Source organism: Rhipicephalus microplus, unplaced genomic scaffold, assembly GCF_043290135.1.
Source record: "Rhipicephalus microplus isolate Deutch F79 unplaced genomic scaffold, USDA_Rmic scaffold_21, whole genome shotgun sequence".
Lineage (NCBI taxonomy): Eukaryota > Metazoa > Arthropoda > Arachnida > Ixodida > Ixodidae > Rhipicephalus > Rhipicephalus microplus.
Window position 1 is genome coordinate 465,087 of NW_027464594.1, and position 24,506 is coordinate 489,592.

General features: G+C 46.3%; 1 protein-coding gene across 1 annotated transcript in view; it reads left to right on the plus strand.

Moving 5' to 3' along the window:
* LOC142785316 (fatty-acid amide hydrolase 2-like) overlaps positions 1-24,506 on the plus strand; it is a 79,769-nt gene that overhangs the window by 39,936 nt on the left and 15,327 nt on the right. The window contains exons 3-4 of the mRNA XM_075883754.1: positions 15,890-16,099; positions 17,197-17,316. Of these exons, the coding sequence (XP_075739869.1) occupies positions 15,890-16,099; positions 17,197-17,316 (330 nt within the window). The remainder of the gene's footprint in view (positions 1-15,889; positions 16,100-17,196; positions 17,317-24,506) is intronic.

The following is a 24,506-nucleotide window of genomic DNA, read 5'->3' on the forward strand; positions in this document are numbered from 1 at the left end:
ACACGGCGTCACAGAACGCTGAAATTTGTGTCATCAGGACGACATCATTATGGCGTCACCTTCACGCAACATAGCGTGACGTGGCACTGAGACGTTATCGCGTTGTATCGTCACTTGCTCAAAAGCGAGCGAGTCACGGAGGCAGGAGAAAACCAGGCGGGGTGCGCAAAGTTTGGAATGCCTCCGATCCTGCATACGCAGTGCTAAAACGCGTAAGATGCATTGTGCTTTCGCAGAGAGGCGTAGAAGGATCAATACTTCGACTGAGCAGACTTAGCTGAACAAGAAGAAAAAGGAGGTGTTTTTCATCTTATAGAGTCGTCTTAGGCGAATGCGTAAAAAACCCTGTAATTTGGAAGAGGGGGTGGGGGGCGGGGAGCTTTTTTTAAATAAACGTTGTATTCCGGTGTGAACATGGTATAGTTGACAATTATATGAGACTCAAAAATCAGGTGTAAAATAGATTTCCCCGTAGCTATAAGCTACATATAAGGTCAGCGTTTTCTGTTCCTCTCGAACATAAGTTATCGAGAAGAGTACTGAAGAGTTTATCTCTACCAAAATGTGCCTACATGTTGAGGCTTCTCAAGGAAATCTTTAACACAAAGGTTCACGTCGCGCATTTTATGTCTCCACAAATTACCCATAGCTGTATCATGCCGCAGGTGAGATGGCTGATTCTTGGATTCACTTTCGAGGCATGTACGCCACTCCAGCAATTACCTAAATCCTCCTTTAATGGTTTAAAATGACTGGAAGGCTAAATTTATGTCCCTCAACCTGTATTATATGAGGCAATGCTCGGATGAGCTATGGTTACTCACCGATATGATACCCATAGCTTTCTCCACTCGCCATGATTCACTCCATTGATATCCATGGATATTTTATTTGGTGAGCTATAGTTAGGGCAAGCTTGGTATGCGTATTTCGACTTAACCAACACAAAACAAAAGCGTTGAATAATGGATACGAACACGCATTAATTGCAGTTACTACGCTCTTGGCGCTAATCCGTTATTTTTCTCCTGCGAAGGTTCACGACAAGTCCGGGGGATCAACTGAGAATTGGGTGTGTTAATGTAGTTAGTGGCGGGTAAACTATGCAACTAATAAAACATTTCGAGTAGTCGTCATTCTCTCACGGAGCATTTCCGTTAGTTTCAATTACGGGATTCAAATTAAGAAACGTCATTGTATCGGCTGAGAAGCACTGATATACCAAGGTTTTCGGATGAAAAGAGGCTGTGCTTATCACTACAGCCATTGCGTGATAAAATTGGCAATATTCACAGAGAACCAAGAGACTACCATAAATATATACATAAAATAAAATAAACAAACAATCGGTAAAATATAAGAATGTATTAATGACTAAATGAATCGGTAATAATTGAAATTTTGTTCCTTACCTAATCAATGTAACACGAGACTTGGAATGCATACTTCTATCGCTTGTAGTACCTTGGCTTTGCTCTATCACAAATGGTACGTGTCTGCTTGGTTGGCTTTGACAAAAAAAAAGCGTCAAAAATGGAGGTTAGAGCCCGTCTATGACTAAAGTCCTTCCTAAACGTTAACGTGTCTTTTCCAATTTTATTTCAGTGATCATGTACCAAATCAGCCAGCAACACGTTTTGCAAAAAAAAAATCTGGCTGCAGAATAAGGGCTCACATGATGTTGTCAAGTGTGCAACAATGTGATATGCTACTTGAGCCTGATGTCCAGGTGTTGTGAAGTGGCCGCTTTGGTGATTTTTCGGCCGCTTTTTCCCGCCCTTAATAAGGTTCATTCGAGCCATACTTCAGACGGCAGGCATAATAAAATAAAAACAGTTAATTGACAATTTTTTTGAAATATTATTTCTGAAGAGCTAGAATGAAGAAGAAAAACGATGTTATTTAGCTATCAACATTACGTTATTCCTCAGAGTCTTCAATTTTTTCATTTATGAGTAACATTTCGTGGCATGAAAAAAGAGGAGCTCTGTAGAGGTGGAAAATTTGCTTCAAAGGGCTCCCAAATACATATTTGATACCGTCAGATGCATTTCGGTCCCCGCGGTTCAAGTATTGGGCTCACTGTCGTAATTGCTTCGAGAGAGTTTTGTGACATATGATGAGCAAAAAGCGATGTGTATTTGATTTGGTTGATCACGTAAGTTAAAACAAAATAAATATAGGTTGCACAACACTAGGCTGCAAACAAGCCTCTAATTGATGTTAAGGATTGTCTAACATGACAAAGTCTTGTCTAGCGCCTGACTAAAGCGTAAAGAAAATAATAGTGCTCATGACATGAAACTGTTTCTATTAATGTTGCAAAATTTAGGTTCGCAGTGAAAAGCGAACTGCTCGTGGCAGTCAAGTATTCTGTCACTAAGCCAAGCCAGTGCTTGAAGCCACCTTCGAAAAAAATCCTACACGACCAGAACTCGTGTTAATAATGTAATACTGCGTGACGAAAGCAGAATCGCTGCAGGCGTCACACCATGTGAACTTAAAAAAAAATGGGAAGTTGAGTGCTGCCAACGCGCTACAAAGGGACTAGTTAGCCATAATTACTCAACAACGGCATCATTTTTAGCCACAGCGTTAACGAAGACGCTGACCTTGAAAACGTAGTGTGTGGTTCAAAAGGGCTCGTGATCTCTCAGGTTCCGATGTTAATGATTGTGGCTTTTGCGTTCGATGTTCCTTGGGTACAGCTCAAGAAGCAATCTTGTCAGTTGTTCTCCGCATCCATGAATGAATGAATGAATGAATGAATGAATGAATGAATGGATGGATGGATGGAAGGATGGATGGATGGATGGATGGATGGATGGATGGATGGATGGATGGATGGATGGATGGATGGATGGATGGATGGATGGATGGATGGATGGATGGATGGACAGACGGACGGGCGGGCAGGCGGACGGACGGACGGATGGATGGACGGCATCAATCCATTTATCTCTAATACTGCAACTTCGACATCAAGTGATTCAAATGACGCATTGCATATTTAGTTGGCGTGCGCCCCCTGATTGCTGTGTCTCAGTGTCCTGACGTCTCCTCCCACACACATATGGCGCACATGGCTCGCTGATTTCATTCACGTGAAGACCCAGTTTTTTATTGTGCTGCGTGAAATTACATACATTTGTGCACACTGTGCACACAATAAGCGCCCGTCTACTACGCGTCTGGAGTTTCCCTGCTCTATGCACTGGTGTTTCGTTTTCCTTATACTTTATTACTCATTCTTTGCTGAAAACAAAAGAGCTGACGGAGGAATAAGACAAAGTTTCCGGTACGTTCGTGCGTGTGGAAAAGTGACATTTTCAAGTTTTTCTTCTACGAACGCCTGACTCCGTGTTACAGGATTATGAAGCCGACGAACAGGGCAATAAAAAAATAAAGCCTAGGCAGCTTCGCTCTAGCCGTGCCAAGCCTGAACAAAGTGCAAAGCTGGGTGGCCGTCTTTGTTTCTCTTCATTTTTTTCTTTTCTTTCCTCCTCTATTTTCCAGTTTCGCAGTGTTCTTTCACTTTGTTTTCTATTTCGTTGGTTCATCCTACCGTCGAAGCATACACACTGTTTTTTCCTCTCTTTCTCGCTTGCTTCATTTTTCAATTCTAAAATGGTAGTATTTCTTCCGATATTTCAACGCAAATATTTTAGTCTGTCTCTCTGTTGATGTCTGCCCAACGATCCAGCTACCCGGCGAAAGTTGAAGCCCATGCTCGAAACCCACCCATATTCAACCGGTGACTGCGTTCATACCCATGAACATTGTGAATCAATAAAACAAATACTATGCAAATTTGGGGCGCAACATTAATACGTAAGTGTTAGGCAGTGTGCGTGGTAGTAGCCTATTGAATAGGCTATAGCACCCCCGCTTTCTTTTTGTCTTTTTAGCGCGTCTATAATGCTCATCGCTTTCTTTCTCATCTTTCTTTCCCATTTCCCTTTCCCTTAATGCAGGGTAGCAAACTGAATAGCCCAATTTTTTGTTAACCTCCCTGCCTTTCTTTAATTTTATTTTCTCTCTCTCTTCTTAGGAAGTGTGCATTTTTATTAGGAAAATGCATAAATACGTAATTATAAAAACCGTTAGATTGCACTGACAATGCAGCGCTATGAACAAAAAACGGGTGTTTCCTTCGCTTCGCTAAAACAAAATGAGGGGCTTTAACTGCCACGTGCTCCCTGCCCCCTGCCAGTGCCTCTCCATTACAAAAAAAATTGCCCGCAGCTTCCCTCGGGGGAACACTGAGGAGGATGCGGACCATATAATTGGTTAACGGGGTGTTAAAGTGCGACTTACTTGGGTCGATGGCTAAATTGGTTAACGTGGTTGTGAAATGGGGTGTTAAATTGCGACTTACTTGGGTCGATGGCTAAATTGGTTAACGTGGTTGTAGGAGGGGAGTTAAATGAGTGAACACGTACACAAGTATGCGAAAGGGCGGCGCTGGTCGAAGGGACGTCGATCATTGTGTTTGTGGATTCGTTGGAATTCATTTCACCGCGACCTTGGACGTCGACGCGCCGTACAAACCAACCGACGAGCGGCAACTGAGCGAGCGAGCGCCGACCTTGAGTATATATACAGCTCGACGGCGCATGCACTGTCAGCTGTTGAATGTTCTCGAAGCGCGACGCCACATGCGCGTCCACTGGAGAATCAGGAGAATTGTAGATGTCGAACGCGGTGTGTAGAGGAGGAAGGGTGCACAGATGGTGGAGGAGTGAAGCGCGCGCGGTGTGTAGAGGAGGAAGGGATGCACAGATGGTGGAAGAGTGCGCGACGGCGCGACGGCGCATGCGCGCGTCAGCTGTCGAATGTTCGAGAAGCGGTGCGGACGGCGCGGACGGCGCACTACAAGGCGCGAGTATAAGATGCTCCGCATCTAAAAAAGTCAAAGTTTTGCTGCAAGGGCGAAGCAATGAATGTGATAGCAATGACTTCGAATGTAACACTGAGAACGCCTAGCATTTGTGCGTGTGCAGGGCGCTGCTCACGCATAAATGACGCACGAAAACAACACACACAGGACGAGAGCTAACCAACAACGTTTTCAACTCGACGCGTAATGTGCTGTATAAACAAAAACGACGCACGAAACGTAATCACAGGTGCTTATATAAGTGCGGACTAACAAGTGTCCCACGTGTTACTTCGCTGTGTTCGAAAAGCACGCTCTTTTCGCAAACGGGGCCTGCCCAGCGAGCGAAGTTGACCATTGTGGCTTAGGCAACTAACGCTTTAATTCTGGTGAAAGGCCAAGGCACACGATTGTCCCCTCAGATGGAAAGCGTGAGCGCACAAGCATTTAACTCCCGTGCCCTCATGCGTGAGCTGAAGCACGCGTGGGAGATAACAACGCGTTCAAGCATAGCGACAAAGTGGGTGTCGAGCGCGGGTGGTGCTTTGTTGGCATAGTACTTATATGAACCCTTTGGCAGAATTTTGGCGCCGGCATTGTCACCGTCGCTCACTGTACATGTATCTATATATATATGAAAACACAAGAAAGAAAATATCCTGACGAAGACTCCAAAGCGCGGAATCGAACGTGGAACCTCTGAATAGTGAATGCGGGGCGTTAACTACTGAGCCATGAAGAAGCACGTCCTTCAACGTTCAAACTGCAAGCTACTTAAATCTACCACTTTCCCCTGATGATGGGCCTGTCGGGGGGGGAGGGGGGAGGACTATCGAGTTTTCAGAATTACCAGCACGATGGCGCACTGAGCGCGCGGCTGCGCGCGCTCTTATCTCCTACGGATACTTTGCTCTGCATAGAGGAGAAGGTAGAAGCTCGCTCGTTCGCTCTTATATCGCGTTGGGGAGAATCATATGTCTTGGCTGGCCTGTGGCATTCACCGGAACAGTTCTGTTGTAGTTACCGGGTGCACAAAAGCCACTGCAATAGTTGCACAGTCTCCGTTTGAGGAAAGCACGCGCTTTCCAGACACAGCGAAGTAACAACTGAGATGCTTATTCGCGTTCTTCCCTACCTGTGAGTAGGTTTTGTGTTTTTTGTGCGTAAGGAACGTGGGGCACTTTTTGATCTGCTTGCCATTCTACGCGTGACCCTCCTATTCGTTGCTATTACGTTCATTGCTTCGACTTTGTGGCGAAGCTTTCACTTTTTTTTTCTAGAGTTTTCCTATATATAGATACATACGGTGCATGACGGCAGCTTTGACAACGGCAAAAACCAGTCGAGACTGTCCATATAATTGATATCGCAATAAAAAGAAAGCTATCGTTTCTTCACTGTAATGCCAGATGGTGCCATATCCCATGCAGCGTACACAGAGAGGCCTGTGCAGCAACGCACAGAGACATTTCGATGTCCTGTGCAGTGGAGCACGGAGACAAGCGGCCATTTTTCTACACCTGGTTTGTGTTGTGTCGCTCTAGTCACCGGAGAAACGTCCACACTTAATATCGTCATCAAGGCACTCGAGGAACGAGATGAACAAGGCTTTTCCTTGGCACTAGTGCGCTTTCAATATACTGTACAGACGGCTACGCTATATGATGTTCTACCTCAGTTGCGTCATGCTTCGAAGAGAGCATTCGGTCACGACACATGACAGTTTGACCCCCTTACGTGCTTATAAACACGAAAGCAATGAAAAAAAAGCAAATGTAGCGAGACCCTAACTTCTACTTCAAACGCACTGGGTAGGCGCTCTAAATCAAATGTATTGTAGGGCTTATTTGAGACACATTTTTTTTAACTGCTACATGTAAGCGTCTGGGTTTGTTTCGTTTTATTTGTTGGCGTTTCTTTGTATGATTGACCCAGATCTTCGATAATGTTGCATGCGTTGACATGGGCACAATTTTGACGCAAGTAAATCTTCTCATTATGAAGAGCTGCTCATCTGAATTACCAGTCTGCCCCGCCGCGGTGGTTTAGTGGCTAAGGTACTCGGCTGCTGACCCGAGTTGCGGGTTCGCATCCCGGCTGCGGCGGCTGCATTACCGAATGAGGCGGAAATTTTGTAGGCCCGTGTTCTCCGATTTGGGTGCACGTTAAACAAACCCAGGTGGTCAAAATTTCCGGAACCCTCGACTACGGCGTCTATCATAATCATATGGTGGTTTTGCGACGTTAAACCCCACATATCAAACAATATCAGTCATGAATTACCAGTCTGGTTTGTTTGTTTTTTAATCAGTTGAGGCAGAATGCTCAGGTTATGCGCTGTCGGAGAGGAAAGAGCTTGGCTGCTGACAGTTGGTCTCAGTTTCTTGGCTCAGTAAAAGCTCCCAAAAAGGTGTGAGGCACTGGATACTGATAAAGGAAGGCCTTATGGTTCCGAATAAGCACACAATCAAATTTTAGTTTCTTTTTAACGTTTACCCTGCCCTGTGTCGTTTAGCGACAAAAAAATGGTAGCATATCCACGGAGTGAATGATGGGGAGTGGGGCGCCCGTCCATTTGTTCTTGCTTCCGTCCGTTCCTGCGTACGTCGGTGTAACCGTCCATGCGTCCATCCGCCCGTCCGTGCGTGCGTCTGTTCGTGCGTCCGTCCCTGCGTTCGTCCATGCATCCGCGCCTGCGTCCGTTCCTGCGTCCATCCATGCATCTGTCTGTGTGTCCGTTCGTCCATCTATTCAGCACTCCAAGTACCACCATCTTGCATCTTTTCATCATATATTCTCCATATAGAAGCACCGCCATCCAGCGGACATTTCAAGGACTAAACGGGAGGTGGCACATGCACACTTTCTTACGGCTTGCGCTTCGGGTTTACTTCCCACATTTAACCACGTCGAGTTCATGGTATATACTAGTTCACTGTATTCATGGATATGCGGCCCAACGCTCGCTAAACCTTTCTAAAACCAAGAAGGTCACACCCAGCGAGTATAACGTAGCAACCCTTTTTTGTCAGATTGTGCTCAATGTACATGCCAATAGCTGCTAATGGGGATCGCAGCGTGCGCGTTACCTAAAGGCCGAATGCTCCTGTCTCTCATTCTTCCTCAGCAGCCATTAACATGTGCATTGAGCACTATCTTTTATTGTTCAACAACGCACAAAAGAAATCTCTCACCGGAACCACCTTGAAGGTCAAAATTGTAAGGACCGCTCTTTCGGGTATGTGCCACTGGTAGTTACGTACTACGAGGGACGCACAAGCCACGCCATAAGGAGCTTCGCCTTTAAAACTGCGTAGCTTAGTCATGGCGCGGAAACTCACTATACCTCCCATGTATTCGCTCTCGGCAGTGGCTGCGACGCTTTTGCCACTGGTGGTTGCCGGAAATCCTGCAAAAACAAACAAACAAACACGAACGAAAAATTTCTTTCACGAAGGCACTAGTGACGTTCAAAAATAGAGAGAAAGGATAAAAAATTGAGTGGAGAAAGGTTGCTGTGGAAGCCCTTTTTTTCCACTTTGCATGCAAGCGGAACGCGCAGGTACGTTCTTTCAAGTCCGTTGGATGCCGGAACGATGTGGCCATAAAATTTCGTTAACCTTTTTTAATTTGTTCATGTTTTCTGAAGAGGTGACAGTTGGCCGATTTTTCTGTAAGACGAAACTGGACTTACCCAAACGAAATGCACTTCTTATTATATGCTTTCTATAAAATTGAGAAATTACGATTGAATCCTGGCTGCAGCGGCTGAATTTTCGATGGAGGAGAGAATGCTGTAGGCCTGTGTGTTCAGGTTTGGTTGTGCGCTAAAGAACCTCACGTTGTCAAAATTTCCGTAGTTCTCCACTATGGCGTCTCGCATAATGATATGGTGTTTTGGGATGTTATACCCCACATATCAATAAACACGGTTAGAAGTAAAGACTCAAACATTTTCAAACTGCGGCTACGAAAATTTCTTGAGCAGGATGCAGCCTATAATTACATCAGTTGAACTACACGCCGAAAGTAAAAGAATGTGAAACTCTGTAGCCGAGCCAACATGCATGCAAGCCTTTTTTGTAAATGCATTTTCCCGACAGGAGCTTGGCTGCTATCTTAACAAATCGGTCAAGCGACACTGCATTTCTGTCAATTCATTCAGACTTGCAGATAAGTCGGTTTACTCATATGTACTCATGCAAAATCAATACATGCTCAAATAATGAGACCAAATTCTTGTGTTCACAAGATGGCTTTAGGAAACGCTGAAAAACCTTCACAGAACTAAAAATCCCCACCGCGTTAGCACACCGCAGAGCCGCTGAAAAGTGTTGCCCCATTAAGCAATCTTCGACGAATGCATGGTTGTCTTGTTCGGCGTACTTCACTGCAGCTTCCGTTCTCTGCCTGCCACAACCTGCTGTCTTTATCTTTTCCGTAGTTGACACGCCAGCCAAGTGGGATAACTTAGCACGATCCAACATCTAATATTGCTGAGCGAAGGGCGAGAAGAAGCGGAGGCAAGCGCTACGAACGCAAGTCAATCACTTCCCGCGCTGCGCCTGACCTAAAATAACAATATCAGAAATAAAAAAAACATATTAACAAAAAGAAGTTATTTACAGGGGTATCGAATTTTTTTCTTTGTTAAAATCTGTGAAAACCAATAAATGCGAACGTTAACATCAAGCTCACTCCGTTCAAGCGGATCTTAGCATGCCCGGCGACCGCTGCGAGCGTGCATGTTCCTTGAAACCGAAACTAGTGGGGATTTTCCGGGGTCTGGCTCAGTGAAAAAATTTGATCGCTGAAGGCAGCAGCACTTTCCACGCATTTGAGCAAAGGAAAGGGGACGCGCTTTTTTGATAAGTCCAGGGGGCGGAAACTCCCTATACCTGTATTCGCTCTCGCATGCCGATAGGCAGTGTCGCTGGTGAGGTCATCGCTTCCTAGACCGATAGGTGGCTCTATGACCAGGAAACTGCTTGCAAATGTCCATTTAAAATTTTAAGGTAGTGTGTGCAAATTTGTACCCAGCGTTGAAAGCGCTACCTGAGACCTCGTCTCTTGACACGCCGACACGCAGCTAGGAGTATCACATGCAAAACCTTGAGTAACGTGCGCAAAGCTTTGAGTTAGCGCCTATGCTGCTAGGCACACGTCATACGGCACTGTCTATGGTGTTCACGCGAAGTTACAAAAATAGTATTTGGTGCCTAAGCACCGCTAGCGCTACTAGCCTTATTCTAGTGCAGCTACACGTAATGAAACAGAAAAAAAAGGTTGATCCCCCTTTTTAGGAATCTGTATAACACGAAAGCTAAACGTGTCCTCGTAGAGGTAGTTGAGCATTATTTGTGCATTGTTTTGACACAAGGGCAAAATAATGAATGCTACAGTCACGCAAAGAATCGCAAGCTGCTCGAAACTAGCAGTGCTCTCCTCAAGCAGACAGTTGCACGGAAGGAGGAAACGCAGGACGAGCGCCGACAAACTACTGTCACAGCTCTATACTTAAGCACGCTGCTAAAACAGAAATAAAGACGTATGAAATGAACGCACAAGTATACACCTCGAGAAACGCGAAGAAAGGTCGCAATTCTTACTTCTGTATGTGTGAGCAGCGCGGTCCTTTCGTAAAAGCGGCTGTGGTAGCGAGCGAAGTGACGTTCGTGCTCTCTTTAACTATTACAACTTCAAAGCGAACTTTCGGCGGAAGCACAGGAGGTACAGAGCGCCCGAAAACCGAGATAAACGCGTGCGCGAGTGAGCTACTACTCTAGATAACATCTATACGCTTTTTTGCCCCGCCATGTGGTGGCACGCAAAAACATCGATGCGCGAAAAGGCCCAGCAGAACGACCTTTAGAGCGTGTGCGGTCGTCGCGCTATCTCGCTACTGATGACGAAAACGCGCTGAAGTGCCGAGCTCTGACGATTTCTAGCGGTATATGGTGTATATAAATGGGTTGCCGTTAGCTTGTTGCAGTAGGGTGGGTCGCCCGGTGGCTCAGTGATTAGCGGCATGCGCTCATGAGCACGAGGTTGCTTGTGTGGCGCCCCGCTGCAAAAGTTTTTTCTTCTCGTTTTTCTTTCTTCGCAATCTGTCTGTAAATGTTTTACAACGCCATATCCGCGATGGAAATACGTCACGGAGTGTTGGTGGAACACGGCATAAAGCACTTTCGTGTTGAATAGACAGCCGGGCGGCGAGAATTCCTCGATTATTGGTGTGTCCCATGTGACAGGTCCTCTTCTTGCCTTTGCTGTTAAAGCGGTCATGAACCACAACTGAGAACTGGCGAGAAAACACATCTGCAAGTAGTGGACATACCCACAAACGTGAGAGCCAAATCTTGCAGTCTCGCGCTGCAAGGACAGTTCACAAGCGCAGCCCGAAGTTGCCATTGTATTTTAGGCGCATTGGTCTTTTCAACAAAGGCCCACTCTCAATCGCTTCGGAGCTACAGACGCCCGCTGTTTGACATCGTACAGAAGTCAGCACGCTGTTGGTCGACAGCCGACATAAATTAAGAGTGGCATGAAAACCTGATAATATCGTTAATTGTTGAGATTTAACGTCGGAAAACCACCGTAAGATTACTAGAGAAGTCGTAGTGGAAGGTTCTGGAAATTTCTACTGCCTGGGGTTCTGTGGCGTGCACCTAATCTAAGCACACGGCCATCAAGCATTCAAGCCTCAATCAAAAATGCAGCTGGCGCTGCCGCGACGTGCGGCTCAGCAGCCGAGTGTCTTAGCCACTAGACCACTGTGGCGGGTAGCGTTAAAACCTGGTGTGCTCCCGGGTGAGCCGCCACATGACCGAGCACTCCTGCATAGTCTGCTAACAGAACGTAGTGAAGGAGGAGGAGAAGTGGTTGAGGAGAGGGAAAGACGCAACTTGTGGAGCCCAAGTGTGCGTGACGGGTGTCATTAAAACCTCATGTGGTCCAGGGGTGCCGCCATATGACCGAGCAGTGCTGCATAGTCTGCTAACAGAATGTAATGGAGGAGGAGGAGAGGCTGAGGAATGGAAAAGACGCAACTTCTGCATTTGGAGCACGGCTTAGCGCCAAACATAGTGGGTCACGATCGCTAACAGGTATCACAATGGGAGAGCGCGGTCACTTTTCATCGCGCGCGCTCATGGTCCTGGCGTGTACTGTGGTATCTTCTTTGACTTTTGCTATCTTTGCGCACGTTCCTCGGGAAGTGGAAAAACACTTAAATTGCGCGACAAACTTCTGTAACTCCAGTCGTTTAGGGTAGATTTGACAAATATTTGCGGCAATCGGTTTGCGAGGCTCCAAACTCCAACACAGAGGTAATTCGATAATTGCACGAGCGATATTTCATGACAATTTGAAATTAGCAGAATGCTTGGTTTCGGCTCATGGTCCATACATCACGTTTGTGTGTCACACACTTGTTCATGTATGTTTTTAATTTAAGATTCGAAATTTGTTTGTACTGATCTTTGAGAATCACCAGCTATACGACTATATCAATAATAATGTAGCATACCGGTCGTTCTAGACTGGTTCTAGACTGCCTTTTCTTTCCCTCCTGTTCTATAGAACTGTTAGTGTCACTCATAAAAGGAAACTGCCTACTTATTTATTTATTTATATACAATAAGGGCCTCTAGGGCATTACATAAGGGGGGTTTCATACAGTAATCAGTGACAACGACAATTTTTTAACAAGAAAAGAAGACAATAAAACATGCGCAGGATACACAGTCCGTCAACCAAGATAAGCAAGAAATAACACAGCAAGGTTTTAGCAAGCGAGCACATTAAAAAAGCTGCACGACACGTTATACAGCAATGCCTAAGATTGTCCAACACATTCAAGGTACGCAAATAATGCAGACTGGAAAGATGATTGCTGTGTATGCGTTACAATGCTGGCAGGCAGAGCATTCCACTCGGTTATCGCTAAGACAAGGGGTGAGTATTGGTGTTTTTTTGGGCGAGAAAATATAGGTTCAATTTTATGATCATGGTCAACGCGTGCGGAGATGTACAAAGCAGGGTGAATGAACGTATGGCGAAACGGAGAATCACTGTGGTATAACTTATGGAAGAAATATAGGCGGAAATATTTTCTGCGCATGACAAGAGGGTGGAGATTTAAATTATTCCTAATGAATGACACACTTTCATAGCGGGAATAACATGACAAAATAAATGGCGCGGCTTTGTTTTGGACAGTTTCAAGCGTATCAGTAAGGGTTGCTGTGTGGGGGTACCATACTATGGAAGCATATTCTAGGGTTGGCCGGATAACAGTATTGTATGCGTGAAGTTTGGTGTCTTTGTTTGCAAGTGATTAAGAAGACCAAGTTTCCGTAGTGCTTTCGCGGTAATGTATTCTACGTGGCTAGTCCAGGTTATATCAAAGTGGAATAATATACCTAGATATTTAATAGATGGAACTGCCTGAATTAGCAAGTTGTTTATGACATACTCATTGGGCGAAGGATGTTCAACAGATGAAAAGCGTACGTGTTTGGTTTTGTTTACATTTATTTCCATGTGCCATAAACGGTCCCATTCTGATAATTTTGTCAAGTCGGACTGCAAGATGTTTACGTCGTTTGGTTCGGTGATTTCCTTATAAGTTACGCAATCGTCTGCAAAGAGACGCAGTGAAGAGTTAATATTGGATCCGATATCATTAATATAGACTAGAAACAACAGAGGGCCAAGTACGGATCCCTGGGGTACCCCGGATTTGACGCGTCTGGGAGTAGAGATAATGTTGTTAAGTTTAACTGACTGGACCCTGTTAGTAAGAAAACCGCTTATCCACTGGGTTGTTTTATCGTCTAGGTGTAGATTACAGATTTTAGTCATCAACCTTTTGTGTTGCACGCGGTCAAACGCTTTAGCAAAATCTATAAAAATTGCGTCAGTGTACCGGGAGTTATTCAGAGAATCATTAAGGTCAGTTACTAGTTTGAAAAGCTGAGTTTCGCACGAGCGGTTATTGCGGAAGCCATGTTGGTTATCTATTAGCAAGTTATTTTTATTGAGGTGAGATACGATGCGTGTAAAAAGAATATGCTCGAGTATGTTGCACGGAATAGAAGTAAGAGAGATTGGCCGGTAATTATTAGCACATGATTTTAACCCAGATTTGAATATAGGTACCACTAATGCTGACTTCCAATCATCTGGAATGCAACCTGTGTTCAGTGACTGCTGAAATATGACGCAACCTGTGTTCAGTGACTGCTGAAATATTAGTTTCAATAGGTACGATGATTTTTGAGCGGTTAATTTCAGAAGTTTGGAGCTAATGCCATCGAGCCCTGGCCTCGTCTTGTACTCAAGTCGCTCAATGGCACGTGCTACGCCATTTTCGGTAATTCTTTTTTCTACGTTACCCAAAGGAACGCTTTACGTTCACGTTCAGGTTAACATTGCAGAATAAATCAGTGATAGGGCTTTATAAGAACAGCGTTCATTTTAACACCGCACTAATTGCTCTGAGCGTCATTTTAACCAAACTCCTAACACCACCGGCATGGTGCTCTCTAGGGACTAAGGCATTCGGCTGCTGACCCGCAGGTGGCGGCATGGAATCCCGGCCACGGTGGCCGCATTTTCGATGGAGGCGAAAACGCTTGAGACCCGTGTACTTAGATTTAGGTGCACGTTAAGGAAATCCAGATCATTCAAATTTCCGGAGCCATTTTTTATGGCGTCTCTCATAATCATACAACGGTTTTGGGAGGTCAAACCGCAAGAATTATTAATAATCTGCTAACAGGGCTAATAATGCAAGATAGTGCGCCACACGTCCAAGCGCACAGCAGCCTAGTATAGGTGTTTTTACTGAAGGCTCCCTGGGCGCCGCCATAAGCCCCTCTGGGCTGTTGTTAACATGCGTGACCCCCCAAATGGCGTGGTATAAACTGAGACGTCAGCTTTTGTACTCCCTTGCAACAGCTTAGAAAGGAGGGGATCCTTCTTCTCTGGTTAAAAAAAAGAAGAAAAAAACGTCTATACGTACTGAAACCGAATGAACTGCACGCTCACACTGCACTGCCGCTGCGTTTGGCACATCTGACAAAATAATCTTCGCGGGCTGGTAGGCTTGAAGTCGCGGTTTCAATATCGCCCATTGCGGCAGCATTTCAGCGTTGGCGAAATGCTGCCGCAATGGTACGAGCATTGCTACAGGGATTATTTTCACGCTTTCAGCACTGTTCCTCTCGTTTCGCACCAGCGAGCACATTGAAAGCTATGCATGTAGGGCGATGACTAGGGGGAGTGAGTGAGGGAGCGAAACAGCTTTATTTGGCCCGCAATAGACTCAAGTTAACTCAACGTGTCGGGGAAAAATGTGGGTATCCTCGTCAGTGCACCTGCGAACCTTAAGCACTTTCTTTGCTTTGTTTCTTCGAACGCGAGGCTTACTTTCCGTGTGATCGCGAGCGCGGGCACGGTAAGTATTATAGCGGCATCTCGCGAAGGCCACTAAGATTATACATCGCACTGCACTAAAATCAGCCAACGACCGTAGACATCGGGTTGATGGTGAAGTCGTTTGAATTTATGGCATCAATTGTCGACAAAATTGGGAACAATTTCTAGCTCATTTGGTGAAGGAAGTATGAGAGGACGCGTGTGCACATGCTACGCTGTTTGACTCGCGTGTTCTCAGGACCCTTGACTACCAATCGGCAGCGCGTTCTGACTATGTAGAAAGGAATTTTTTAGGACCCCATTAGGTGACGCAAGTAATTGGGCCACCAGGTATTTGCGGTCGGTGAAAAACTAACGAAGCCCCTGCGCTGGAATGCGGAGCTTGCTAAGCTTCCTGCAGATATTGTATGCTGGGCATCAGCCTCACAGGCTCTTAGTGAAACTTAGAAGCATCACTTGGAAGGGTTAAGCCCAGCTAAATGTTCTGCGTAGTAAATGCGGTGCCGTCGCAGGGAAGCTTATTCATTCGTGATTTTTGATTTTTTCCGTGTGGTCATGGCAACGCAGGTCTTGTTGTCGACGCGGGCCTTCCAGCGTGGCGGGGTGACCGTGCCGACCGTGATGCCGAGGCTGTGAAGCTGCTTCGGGAGGCCGGTGCCATCCCGGTGGCCACGACGAACACGCCTGAGTTGTGCCTCTGGACAGAGTCGTTCAACAAGTTGTACGGGCGCACACTCAACCCACACGACACTCGGCGCGCAGCCGGTGGAAGCAGCGGTGAGGTTGAACAGTCTGCGAATTTGCAGGAATGCATAGAGCGATGACGGTGAAAGTTCCGCTTTAGGTGCAGGTATACGACCATTGTTAAATGTATACCTTAAGAGCGCGCGACTGGTTCTATTTGGCAGTCCTCACAGAGCATGGGCCACGAGTTTTTTTGTTCTACCTCACAGTGGTCAACCTTGCATAACTTCAACTGCTGCGGTTGCGCACGTCTTCAGTAGGCATGAACGTCTCACCAGGAGTCATTATGTTAGATTTCAGCGAACATTCTAACAAATGTTTTCTTTGCTGAACACACTCTGCTGCACTGTAGGCCGTGATAACTTGCGAGATCTGCAGTGCATGGCGGAGCGATCAAAGTCTTCGCTGCTGTTCCACCTATACGGTCAAGCGGCGAGGTGTTTAGGCTATTGGCCGCGGCCTTTGCGATTAGCGAAGACGCGATTAACGAATTTGCAGTTGAAAGATTTAAGCATGTAGGACGCGAACGATATCCTCAATAACAAGCGGCGTGATGGTAAGTGTAGCAGCAGTGAAGCTTTCTGTCGCTCCGCCACGCGCTGCAGATACCGGACGCTTTCGCGGCTGTTGGGCGTTATTGTGCCCCAGAAATGAAAATGGTTGTATAAATGTGATGGTAACGTGATAACTAGCAGAATACGCAGGCTTTTAAACATGAATAATTTGACTTCCAGCATTCTCGCAGGGGTTGGCGCTGCATCAAAAAAAAAAAACACATGATTTCTGGGGAAGTGTGCACTATGTTATAAATATAACAGTCTAAAACAATCGAGAACTTTCCCAAACATTGCAGCAGAGCCTGCCACAAACAGTAGTAACAGTTATTTACGTCTTTTTTGCAAGTTAAGCCCGATCACACCAAAATGAAGGAATAAACGTGCGTGGCATCAAGCCTTCGTCCAAATATATTTAGAAAGTTCTGTTACCTGCGCTTTAGAAGACACACAGGTGTGCTTCCTTAAATGTTGCAAGATTATTTGCCGCTAGAACGGTCGCGCTGAAGGAAAAATCCAGCTGCTAACATGATATTCGCACATGGCAATTTGCATGAGTTTTCCTTGCCAGTGCAGGAGGCGAAGGCAGCCTAATCTCTGCAGCGGGTGCGCTCTTGGGCATCGGCACCGACATTGGTGGCAGCATACGACTCCCGTCTACATACTGCGGCACATTTGGGCACATGACCACGCCTGGTACGTTTGTTGGCTCTCACCTCCTTAACAGATTAATAAAAAAAATTTCTGTATTTGCTCCTCGCACCTGAAAAGTAATTTTTTTATCTTTGTGCTTAAATTATGTTTCCCGTTGGTTTAGTTATTGCTGCGAACCACTGTCAGTGACTTCTCGCCGTTGTGGCCCATATATAAGCGTTCAAGTTCTCTCACGTTTTGTTTGTACTTCCCTGCTTAACAACCTCAATGATTGAAAGCGCCTCACCCAACCAACATTCAGGCTTTTCGTGTGTGGGATAGCGACCTACTATACTTAGTTTTCTTTGCTTCAACTTCTTTACGAGGTTATGTATGTTGTCACGCTCTGAAATGTCACACTTCCAACTCGAATTTGCACTGACAACTAGAGTAGATGGTTTCGTTGGTGGCGATAACGATGATTTAATCAAAGCAAAAGGGTTAAACAGAAGGTTGGATGAAAATGCGTACCAGGGCTGTTTTAGCTTTGGCTTCGGTGTTTTTATTGTCGTAAGAGAATGCAAAATCATCTAATCTGAACTACTACAATTCTATAAAAAGTTATTGATGAAGATGTGCTCTTTTATTTCAAAAAAGAAGACCCAAGGTCATTTTTGGGGAACAAGGAGGTAAAAAGGAGAAATAGCCTTTGATATGAATGCGCGCCAAGCCACCATGGCAAGGCCAATGTCATTGATTGATATGTGGGGTTTAACATCCTAAAAGACAAAGCCAAAGTGGACACAATAATTCGGTCAAGGTGTTCGTTTGTTATGTTCTAAGACCTCTCGATAAGCGCATGGAAAAATAATTCAACGAATCCCACGTACCTTTGAAATCGATGTTATGCGAAGCATGGGAATCGAAGGTGAAAGTGTTTTAATATTTTTATTGAATTATGAGTGGCGCTAAATATATGTACGAATCCACGCACGCTAAACAGCCACAGATGTTTTCTATTAGCAGTTGTTTACAGTTGCATAAAGATGCCAACAGCAACACGGATATTAGCAACACCTGAAGCGGTAAGCTGATATGAAGCACTGGTGTTCGCGGTAGTGCTGGCTAGGATGATGACCCCGGGCTCTGGTACAGACGTCAACTTCAGCAAATGGCGCCTAACTACAATTGCCGTTAACCCGAAATGACTGTTGTATCATAAGAATACATATGTAACTTTTATAAAGTCGAATAGCACAGTGCTGCAGCCACAATTGACGTTTAACGAACATTAAGGTCTACATAAAAATATATGCGAGGCCAGGCATGGCTCTCTGGTAGAATACTTCATTTCCACGCAAAATGCTATGGCTTGATTCCTGCGGAGCCACCTACATTTATTGCTTGCATTCGTCCAGTCAACGCTGCCTATGTCAGCTTTTTGTTAACGCTCAAGCGTTGAGATTACCCAGGTGTGTTCTCGCCGTTCCTGGGTAGATATGAAATGTCCATCACTTGTGGCACATACGCGCATACCAGTGGCACATACCCGCACCCGGGTATGTGTCACTGTTTTTTGGAAAGTGTTTGATGACGTACGTGACAAGGTTGTGACATTAGTCATGTGAGGACCAGCGAGTCGTATTCGTCAAACTATCTGACCCTTCCCGAACTAATTTTAATGTAACCAAGGTTGAGGGAGTGATCACGAGAGCACCCAGACCTAGGTGGCTAGACAGGTAGATAGATGAACAGACAGACAGACAGACAGACAGACAGACAGACAGACAGACAGACAGGCAGACAGACAGACAGACAGACAGACAGACAGACAGACAGATAGATAGATAGATAGATAGATAGATAGATAGATAGATAGATAGATAGATAGATAGTGCCGCGACAGGTTGGCCACGTTCAAATAGCCCACCGCTATCATCGTGGCAAGAGCACCAGCAAGACCCGGCTGGCAAGCGCCACGTGTTCATGCGCTTGGACTACGAGGAAGAGAAAGATAGTAGAATCTGTGCCACTCGGCTACTCGGACTCGACGACCATAGTCATTGGACTTGTGGGCACAAGTTCGCCCTAATAAAGACGCTTGTTTTTTAGCCTTTAGCCTGTCTGCCTCAGCATCGCTACATTTCTGGTGGAGATGCTGGGTAATGAATCAAAGCCCCCGAGCTCAAGACAGCGTAGCCCCGACGACCGGCCTCTCAACCCCGGGGAAGTGACTCTTGTGCACCAGAGGGCAAGTCGCCGTCTTCGAGGTGACTCACCTGAGTTCAGTCCTCTCCACTTCACACCAAGGGGAAGTCGAACGATGGACACCACCACTATGGCTAGCCAGGTAACACCGGCACAAGTGTTCAGCCAACCGCCCCAGCGGCCAGTATTCCACCGCAATTAGTACGAAGACGTGGAAGATTGGTTGGACCTGTTCGAGAGGGTGGCGAGCTTGAATGGATGGGACGAAAGAGAGAAGCTCCGTCGCGTATACTTCGCCCTGGAAGACTTTGCAAAGACATGGTTTGAGAACCATGAAACCTCGTTGTCTACCTTGGAGGTATTTCGACAACAAGCGGTGGCTGCATTCACGAACATAGACAGAAAAGAAAAGGCGGAAGCTGCTCTTCAATCGAGGAACCAGCTCACAAACAAGAGTGCTGCCATGTACATTGAGGACATGGTCCGTCTGTTCAAGCGTGCGGATTACAACATGGCTGAGGATAAGAAGGTGTGCCAGAAGGTGTGCGCGGAGTGAAGCAAGGGCTGTTCGCCGTTCTCGTCCGCAATCCTCCAAGCACAGTTGCTGAGTTTTATTCGGAAGCGACGGCCATCGAAAAAACACTGGAACAGCGGGCTTGGCACTACAACCGGCCTCTTAACTGCGCATCTGCACAGGTATTCTCTGGAGGCGTGCGAAATGACGTTGAAGCCCTGCGAGAGCTCATTAGATCATGTTATCAGGGAAGAACTGAGCAGACTGCAAATGCCCCAGACTCCAACTGCACTATGTTGCAGACGTTGTTCGTGACGAACTGAGGCAGGTCAAACGAGAGTCAGATCGTGAGCTGCAGCCGGTTCGACCTATCCAAACATACTCTGAAGTTCTCAAACAACCCACTGTACACAGCAATGCAGCACTTGCGATGGCGGCGACTCCTCTCCCACCTGCAGCACGCAGCGCACCTCGTCCACGGGAACCAACGGCTACCTACCTATCTGCCCCCAGGTGCACGGATCTCACATCACTATGTGGAGCATAGGCCCAGAAAAAGTGACGTCTGGCAAGATCACGAGCGCAGGCCTCTGTGTTTCCATTGGGGCGAAGCGGGTCATCTGTACAGATTCTGCCCTTACCGACAGGCTGGATTAAGAGGCTTCCTGCTGTATGCACCGTGCCCCCGAAACGGCAAACGACCAGCGGAGATTGAGGAGTACTTGTCCACGCGCCAGAACTTGCCACCTCTACGCCAACATCCGGCATAGTCACCATTGCCTATGCGCTACCGGTCATCCAGGCCACGTGCACCTTCAAGGCAGCCTGGTCACCGCTCTCCAAGTCCACTCCCGAAAAACTGAAGCAAGCGACCTGTGGAAGTGAGCTGCTGATAACATCAGTTACGAAGATCCTCCAATATGGCTTGAGGGCGACGACGGTGTATTTCCGGTAAATGGGTGCAGCAACAAAAGCGTTACTTAAGATTTGCGGTGGAGAATGGAAAGATGGGAGCTGAATGCCTTAGTCAACACCGGTGCTGATTATTCAGTGATTAGTCACAAGATGGTGAAGAAGCTTAACAAAGTTGTGACACAGTGAAGTGGATCGCAGATACGCACAGCAGGTGGTCAAATTCTTACGCCTCTAGGCTGATGCACTGCAAGACTTGAAATACGGGGCTTTATTTACGTTGCCGATTTCATTGTGCTACCAGAATGTTTGTTCAAGGGAAGTCATTATAGGAATGGATTTTTTGCGAGCTAATGCCACCGTAATTAACTTGCGTAGATCCAGCGTGTCATTTTCGACTGCACGAGCTCTACCTGTAGAGGAATCTGAGGAACGACGCCTAACTGCTCTACACGTTGTTCATGATGACGTAACTGTGCCGCCACGCTGCAGTATAATGATGCTCGTAGAGAATGATGCATTTCACAACCACAAGGGCATAGCGGATACAAATGTAGGGATGTTTTTAAACAAAGGTGTCTGCGTAGCTCGGGGTCTTGTTCACTTGACGAATGACCGTGCAGATGTCCTGCTCACAAATTTCTACAATCAACTTCAACACACCGCTCAAGCCACGGCTATTGCCTATTTACACGACTTCTGTATGGCGACTGAACTACGCAGCTTAACGACATCAACCACTCGACCAGTGGCCTGCAACATCGACACATCCGTGACCGCCCACGAGAGCCTTCCGGACGGTCAAAAGAAACAGATTCACGCCTTGCTAAAAGAATTCTCTGATTGCTTTTCAACTGCCTCGAAGGTCCAATGCACGTCAATTACGAAACACAGAATTATAACGCAAGACGACACGAGGCCTATATGCCAGCATCCATATCGGGTGTCACAGAAAGAACGGGAAATCATCAAGAAGCAAGTGAAGGAGATGCTTTCGGATGATGTCATCCAGTTTTCGAATAGTCCATGGGCGTCCCCCGTAGTGCTCGTTAAGAAAAAAGACAACACGCTTAGATTCTGTGTCGACTACCGAAAACTTAACAGTGTAACTAAACGACATGTCTAATCCTTGCCACGTATCGACGATACACTAGATCGGCTGCGATCCGCAAAGTTTTTCTCCTCCTTGGATCGAAAAAGCGGATATTGGCAAATAGAAGTCGACGAGTGGGGCCATGAAAAAACGGCATTCGTAACACCAGATGGCCTCTACGAATTCAAAGCGCTTCCATTCGGCCTCTGTTCCGCGCCAGTTACGTGCCAGCGAATGATGGAGACTGTCCTCGCGGGATTGAAATGGCAGTCATGCCTAGTGTATTTGGATGACGTGGTGGTATTCTCTGCAATGTTTGACCAACATCTAGAGCGATTGCGCACAGTATTACAAGCCATCCGGTCAGCAAACTTGACAATCAAACCCGAAAAATGTTACTTCGGCTTCGAAGAGCTGCGATTTCTCGGACATGTCATTAGTTCTGACGGTGTTCGTCCTGATCCCGAAAAGACAGCCGCTGTTCAGAGGTTCCCTACACCCAAAGACAAAATATCAGTGCGTTCATTTTTGGGTTTATGTGTCTACTATAGGCGATTTGTGGAAAACTTCTCAAAGATTGCGGAACCTCTTAAAAAACTAACGAAGGACGACGTGCCCTTCAAATGGGAAAGCGAACAACGGAAAGCTTTTGATGAATTAAGAAAACGGCTACAGGGTTCTTTATGTTTATGCTCTTTATGTTTGAATTTTGTGTGTACAATTGCAGGTTGCTTGAAACCAATGTATTGAATATATATATTGTTTGTCAGTGCTGATGTCTAAGCTTTGCACTGTCACGGACTGCGGAGAGACAAGGGTCTTTGTCAGGCTGTTCGCCTTTAGCCCTTTGCCCCTGCAGTGAGCTCTGTATCCGGCTTACTGTAAATAAAAGTACTACTACTACTACTACTACTACTACTACTACTACTACTACTACTACTACTACTACTACTACTACTACTACTACCAATACTTGCCCATTTTGATGAGACAGCCAACACTGAAGTCCATACCGATGCCAGCAATGTCGGCCTCGGCGCCATCCTGGTGCAGTGGCAAAATGGTCAAGAGAAAGTGTTAGCCAATGCCAGCTGCAAACTCTCAAAAGCTGAGGCAAACTACTCTTCAACTGAAAAAGAGTGTCTCGCAGTCATCTGGGCAATAAATAAGTTTCGACCCTGCCTTTATGGTAGACCATTCAGAACTGTCAGTGACCACCATGCTCTATGCTGGCGGGCAAATCTCAAGGATCCGTCAGGTCGACTAGCAAAATGGAGCCTTAGGCTGCAGGAGTATGACATTCTGTCGTATACAAATCTGGAAGGAAACACAGTGATGCCGACTGCCTGTCACGCTCTCCCGTCGATACAAGTGTACCTGAAGAGGAAGACTTCCCGTTTCTAGGCATTGTCGATGCATCTGAAATCGCTCAACAACAACGAGATGACCCTGATTTGCTGGCACTTATACAACACCTGCGGGGTCTCGACGTTCAAGTCCCTCGCATATTCTCCAGAGGGCTCTCCACGTTCTGCCTTCGAGGAAGTGTCCTTTACAGGAGGAACTTCGATCCTAATAGTGAAACGTTTTTACTAGTCGTGCCCACAGCCATGCGACAGGAAATTCTGCATGCATGCCACGACGAGGCAACATCTGGACACATGGGTGTGAGCCGAACATTTGCCAGGATTCGTCTGATGTACTATTGGCCTAAGTTTCTCGCATCAGTGCAGCGCTAAGTGAAAACTTGTCGTCAATGTCAACGGTGCAAAACTCCAGTTGTAAAACCAGCCGGCCTTCTCCAGCCAATAGACCCTCCGGATGCCCCATTCCAACAAGTCGGCATGGACTTCCTATGACCTTTCCTGACATCGTGTGCAGGCAAGAAATGGATTGTCGTAGCCACAGACTGTCTGACCAGTTATGCTGAGACTGACTCTCTGTACAGTGCGACAGCTGCCGAAGTCGCCAAGTTCTTTGTGAACAGCATAGTGCTCAGACATGGTGTGCCCATCGTCGTTATTACGGATCGGGGTACCACATTTACTGCAGACCTTATGTAATGTCTGATGCGCATGACAAATAGCGATCACAGAAAAACAACGTCGTATCACCCTCAGTCAAATGGCTTAATAAAACGCCTTAACAGAACTCTGACCGACATGCTATCAATGTATATCGATGTTGAACATGAACAGTAAGATGAAATATTTCCCTACGTTACGTTCGCATATAATACAGCCGTTCAAGAAACAACCCACGTTGCCCCTTTCGAACTAGTATTCGGCCGAAGAGTGACCACCCCACTGGATGCCATGTTACCACTAAAGGACGAAAACAGCTATCCACCTGACTTAGATGACTTCTTGCAAAGAGCCGAAGAAGCACGACAAATGGCAAGATACCGAAGACGCCGTCAACAGCCCGTCGACTCTAGCCGGTACAACAAGCGACGCAGTGACGCACTTTATCATCCCGGTGACAAAGTGTGGATATGGATCCCAGTGTGCTGCCGCGGACTGTCTG